Here is a 5,612-nt window from a genome sequence, read left to right on the forward strand (position 1 = left end):
AAAATCGGTTAAAAGTCCCTGTACTATAGTACAGGGTCACAGGCCAAATTTCGCCAAAAATGAAAAGGAGAGAATTCTCCATTTTTATTACATTTTCTGATGTATGTACATGTACTTATGTTGTGTAGAAAGTTTGAACTGATTCCAATCAAAATTGAATTTTTTACGAATTTTTAAAGTTACTCCAAAATCGGACTAAAGTCCCTGTGCTATAGTACAGGAAATTTGGACAAATTTTACCAAAAATAAAAAGGAGAGAATTCTCCATTTTTATGATTACACAATAGTCACTGACTGTGTATAGGTGTCACTTACTGAACGTTTCTGCGGATATCTGAAGAGCATGTCTATCACAAGAATCAATCATGTAGACAACTCCATGACATTCAGCATAATACTAACAAAATGGAGGCTGTATCAATGAAGACTGTATATCAGTCATTTCAGTACTTCATTCCAAAGTGTCTGAAGATCTTGTTGACCTCCGAGATCCCACAGTACAAGTCTCTGAGCCCCAACGTCAATACGTCCAACTAAAAAAATAATAAAAAATTTACTGGATAGCCCATGCAAAAATAAGCTAAACATAATATAAATTTTACATTACAAAAGTGGACTATTGCAGTTACCATTCAGTCCTACTGTGGTGCTTATTTTCTCCAGTGGCATTCCATGATAGTTACTGATATATCTTCTCTTTATAGTCTCCAAAAATGTCTATTTATTATTATTAAAACTATCATTATTATTATTAATATCATCATAATATTTTATTAATAATTATTATATTTATTGTAGATATTGTGTCCCTAGTTTTCTCTTACAGTTTTCCCAGCGTTGTCCAGTCCCAGTATAACCACAAAGTACTCGTCTTTTCTAAAGAAATACTCCCAGAGACCTTTTAATAGGCTGAACATTTCTTTGAACTTTGAAGGGTTAAAAATTAAAGTAGCCACACCCACACCATTACTCCGTATACTGCAAACACGTGTTGTCAAGTGCTGAAGCATTATAAAATTAATTATTATTATTATAAAAAATACAAGCAATAGAAAAATTTAATGTCTGAGCTAGGGCATGTACATAAAGTTATATTTATAATGACATCATCATCACTTTAATTCTTGAGATAGTTTGATTCTAGAGAGAAGAGAATATAATGATAATAATAATAATGATAAAACTGCTTACTGATGTAATCTGCTGCTTCTTTTTGCTTCAGTGTATTAAGTGCTGTTACTAGCACACTCCATTTTGCTCCTCCTTTGTCATCAACCTCGTCTGCTCTTTCAAGCCATTTTACTAAACACTCTCGAAGCCTCCTATCAGCACCATTGTGATCAGCTTCTATAACATCCAGTGTATTGACACTCAGACCCAACTCTTCTCCTAAATCCATCCATTTGGTTTTTTTAAAGTTTCCATCTCTCAATGCAGATCGTACAGTGTTTAAATCAGTGATGCTTAAGTTTGAATCTAATAAAAATAAAGTTTACATTATAATTATATCAAATCTAATCTCCTAACCTCTCCCCTCCCTGTATCTAAGAATGCATGCTACATAGTGTGTGCTTACCAGAGTGTGGCGATAATGGGCCAGCAGGAAGAGATCCTACAGACGTCAGTTCCTCATATTGAGGCAATATGAAGGTACCTATGATAATATAGTATAACAATGGCACCATTATATGTAACAGGTACTGTAATTCATACGTAACATAGTTATCACAACAGAACATGTGTTAAACATATTTCTGCTTGACTATCATGCAAAGTTAAGTAGAATCCATTACTGATTAGACAGTAGAATCAACTTACAATTCTCAGCTACTTTTCTAGCAGCTTCATGGGCCACAGGATTACCAGTCTCGTGCAAGATGCATACAAACTCGTCCAGTTTCCCGGGAAGAATCCCAACCACAGATTGTATCTTAGATACAAAGTTGCTAGCACGTTGAGCTAGACTTTGACCAGTGTATGGATCAAAAAGTGTATCCATTTCTGATGTATTCATATATTTTTTCTCGACACATTTCTGCACAACACTCCGGAGGATAGGATCATTCTTTAGAGCATCAGAGAGGACCGACGTGTTGAGTGAAATGGCATCTTTCGCTGCTTTTTTATGAGCCTTTTCTTCAGGAGTTTCAGCCATCTTGAAAAACGGATGTGACCACACCCATAAACTACAAATCCAGCCCCGCCTACTAATAATGACTAATTATTATTATTAGCTGTAAAAAATATTATTGCTTGCATTAAAAACATTACAAAATGGTTTTAAAATTATGAGTCACATGACTGTCACACTGACGTGACGTTCCACACAGTAACCACCTCAGCAGCTAAACCTATCAAAAGACATAATGAGCATCCTTACCCTCTTAAATACTAACCACAGGTATTTTCCCCAAATTTGAGCCTCACGTAACCTCCTTCGCCCCAGTCTGAGCCCCAGGTATTACGAACTATCCAATAAGGTACAGGATCTATGGAGAAGAAACTCAATATCACAGCTCTCTCTCTCTCTCTCTCACTGTTATCAAGATTATATCCAATCACTTGGATAGCATGATCTAGTGGTGTTGAAGTACAATGGTGTTGTATTATACCACCTGGTATTAATGGATTTAAAATATTATGATTTAGTTACTATGGCTCCTTCTTCTTACTGGAATAATCCTGCCACATTGCAGCATTCACTGAATTAGAAGTGGGACCATTCCTCAATACATATTGTACCATTACATTCTCATCGATGCTAAAACAAGATAATTATATATTAATAAGATTAATAATTTTAACTAACTCAGAAGTATAATTGTATTCCTTTAGCACTACACCTTGCTGTGGCCTAGAGAGAGAGAGAGAGTAAGATGGTGAAATGTAATGTCTAATTTAACTAACAAATTCTGTCTGCAAGTCTTAGTGTTCCCATCACTGCTGGCGAATGGATATACACTGTCTGATACTATCACCCTACCCTCATCCTTAAATAAACAAATAAATAAATAAATAAGAAATAGGTTGGACATTCATCTCACATGTAGTCTTTTAAAAGCGTAGTAAAGAGCACCTCCAGAACAACCATTAAGCTCCTGGTCGGGATAATATTCACAGGATATTACCTCCTGCACGCTCAGTGAAACCGGAGACTGACCCGTTTGTATTGCTAGTCTGCTCTCTAGCACTTCTACTACACTGAATGCCCTTTGGAATGGAATTATAGGAATGAGGTTATAGGAATGGAATCATGAAATATGTGAATCAGTTACAACTAACTTACCAGCAGCTTCCACACTAATAATAAAAATAAAAGTAATACAAAAATGATACTTATTAATACCTTCTGTTGGTTCTTTATTGAAGTAAGGACGTTCTTGTCTCTCCTAGCCATTATTATTAACCATTATTATATGTACATGTACATTCTCTCCTTCTCACCAATCAAATGTAACTGGATCTGCTACAACTGAAGGTGATTCAGCAATAAAACTAGTTGATATCTTGTCATTTAGCGGAGGAGCAGATGGACGATATAAAAGATAAGTATCTAAGTAATAATAATAATAATAACAACAACAATAATAATAATAATAACAATTATGTTTTTATTACTTGCAAATTCTTCAGGTGTCAAATCAGAGAATTTATTAACCCCGTACGTAGCATGTCCACCATTTTGAGACTCATACTCATTCAGCCTTTTGTGTCTGAGGAGACTCTCCTGTGGATCACGTGACATTGGGCGTGGCTCATTGAAAACTACAACTTACCTGAAATACTTTGAAACGATAAATGAGATGGTCTGTGTCGTTGATATAAGGTTTAGAATAGTCTATAGTGTATTGATGGAAGCTTTCCCAGTCGGAGGAATACGGGGCAGAGAGAGAAAGGCTGTTTAAGAGAGAGAGCAAAATCAGCAAGAACAACACAGGTCCCATGATTTTAGATTATACGGAGAGAATACGGAAATAAAAACTTGGTTATGTCTATGTGGGCGTTAGCTAGAGTGCGTGGGCGGTAGCTCAAAGGTGCTAATTATTACCAATTACCATTGTCAATTTTAAAACTTTTCCCATTTTAATAAATGCAATAGCTGCTGGTTAAAAGGTCTATGAAGCTCATTTAGTCTCTTTATATCTTTCTCCTTGATGCCAGAGTGATCATAACTACCATAGTTATAAATCGACCTTGTGATGTCCTCCATCTTGCTAACACTAAGCTTCTCCAGCCCCACAAACTCCATTACTCTAGCAACAGTTGTCACAGTATCACTAAACAATGCTCCACTGGGAACTATCAGTATATTTTGAGGAGGGTAGCTGCTTAACCAGTTTTGAATGTGAAAATAGTATAGTCCTTCGTAAAAAAGGTTTTGAGCTTCTCGAAAAAGACACTTCAATTTCCTCCAATCTGTAGGAAGAAAAGTATGATCATTAGTGGAATTAAACTGTCTATGTGCTCTTGTTATAAACTTATTATATTCTCTTTCAATAGTTTCACTAAGACTAGCACTGGTATTAAAATCTGATCCAGGATAATAACGTTTAGTATTAATATGAAGTCTCATGTAATAATCCGATATAAAGCGATGGGTTGGATCACGTAGTAACATGATAATCTTAGCATTAAGACCACAGAGGGTTCTTAAACGAAGCGGTACTTTACAATTAACAAGATAATCTACTGTTGCTTCTCCAGTTATAAAACCTTCCTTATGGTGAAAGAGTTGTACGTATTCTGATACTTTATTCTCATCATATTCTTGTGATAGCCACCATGTTTCCCCAGCCACTGGACCCCAGTCTAACCTAATCCCATTAAAGTGAGGGTGAGCCGAGAGATATTGATAGAGTGAGGTGGTACCGCCTTTCCTTGAACCAATAATAAACACATGAGGACAAAGATTAGTGAGTGGTTTAGTATCAGTGATGGAGTGAAATTGTGAATGATAATGAAGATCGCTGCCTCTCCTAATGTCAGTCTTTAGTGACCACTTGGTAGCAGTATAGCTAGTTTGAGGATATTTTGAAACATGATGGAAGAGTTTCTTAGAGATAAATGACCAAGTGAAAAGGAATATAATCAGGAAAATGAGCAGTAAAATTTTCCATCTTCTTGACAGCCATAATCTCATTTTGAAACATGTGGGATAACTGTTATAACTATTAATACAAATGTTCAATTATAGTACATAGTACATTGTACATGTACATATATTTCTCAAAGAGCACCATGAAATTTTTTAATAAAGAATATTTGAACTTAGGTATAACTATGAGTATAATTATTATTATTATGCAGAATGATAACGTTCTTTAAAAATAATACTATAATAATCTTTTACAATCATGATATTGTCTCTTCTTTTTCAATTCCTGTGTTATCCTCTACTTGTTCCACCACATCTTCTGTTTCTTCAATATCTTCTTTCTCACTAGGTCTGTCACTATCTTGTACACTTTCATCTTTTTCTTCTTCTTTATCATTATTCTTCTCATCATCATCAGTAGTCTCCGATTCTTCAGTAATGTTCTTCTTTCCTTTCCAATCTACTAGTTTCATTAGTCCTCTCTCAGTCTGATCTTTAACGGCTGAAGTGAACTCTA

The 5,612-nt window shown here is 35.2% G+C and overlaps 4 protein-coding genes across 4 annotated transcripts in view; all 4 read right to left on the reverse strand.

The window, feature by feature from the left end:
* LOC100633481 (ADP-ribosylation factor-related protein 1-like) overlaps window positions 1-956 on the reverse strand; it is a 2,782-nt gene extending 1,826 nt beyond the window's left edge. The window contains exons 1-4 of the mRNA XM_011408850.2: window positions 825-956; window positions 630-717; window positions 451-533; window positions 311-397 (exon numbers count right to left, since the gene is read on the reverse strand). Coding sequence (XP_011407152.1) covers window positions 311-397; window positions 451-533; window positions 630-717; window positions 825-917 — 351 coding nt within the window. The 5' untranslated portion in view covers window positions 918-956. The remainder of the gene's footprint in view (window positions 1-310; window positions 398-450; window positions 534-629; window positions 718-824) is intronic.
* A 65-nt stretch (window positions 957-1,021) lies between these two features.
* LOC109586844 (uncharacterized) lies at window positions 1,022-2,175 on the reverse strand. Its single transcript, XM_020003071.1, has 4 exons — window positions 1,819-2,175; window positions 1,577-1,654; window positions 1,192-1,476; window positions 1,022-1,140 (listed from the first exon to the last, which is right to left on the reverse strand). Exons 1-4 carry the CDS (start codon window positions 2,153-2,155, stop codon window positions 1,118-1,120), a joined length of 723 nt encoding a protein of 240 aa, XP_019858630.1. The 5' UTR covers window positions 2,156-2,175; the 3' UTR covers window positions 1,022-1,117.
* Window positions 2,176-2,228: 53 nt separating this feature from the next.
* LOC105314591 (cathepsin O-like) lies at window positions 2,229-3,964 on the reverse strand. The gene is made up of 12 exons (XM_020003068.1): window positions 3,777-3,964; window positions 3,619-3,727; window positions 3,445-3,553; window positions 3,347-3,389; window positions 3,287-3,300; window positions 3,045-3,210; window positions 2,908-2,990; window positions 2,810-2,854; window positions 2,673-2,761; window positions 2,538-2,615; window positions 2,397-2,489; window positions 2,229-2,351 (listed from the first exon to the last, which is right to left on the reverse strand). The coding sequence occupies exons 1-12, from the start codon at window positions 3,942-3,944 to the stop codon at window positions 2,305-2,307; spliced, it is 1,044 nt and encodes a 347-aa protein (XP_019858627.1). The 5' UTR covers window positions 3,945-3,964; the 3' UTR covers window positions 2,229-2,304.
* A 102-nt stretch (window positions 3,965-4,066) lies between these two features.
* Window positions 4,067-5,140, reverse strand: LOC109586843 (heparan sulfate glucosamine 3-O-sulfotransferase 3B1-like). Its single transcript, XM_020003067.1, has one exon. The coding sequence runs from the start codon at window positions 5,138-5,140 to the stop codon at window positions 4,067-4,069; it is 1,074 nt and encodes a 357-aa protein (XP_019858626.1).
* Window positions 5,141-5,612: the final 472 nt, after the last annotated feature.

Source organism: Amphimedon queenslandica, unplaced genomic scaffold (genome assembly GCF_000090795.2).
Source record: "Amphimedon queenslandica unplaced genomic scaffold, v1.1 AMPQUscaffold_12764, whole genome shotgun sequence".
In the NCBI taxonomy this organism is placed as follows: Eukaryota; Metazoa; Porifera; class Demospongiae; order Haplosclerida; family Niphatidae; genus Amphimedon; species Amphimedon queenslandica.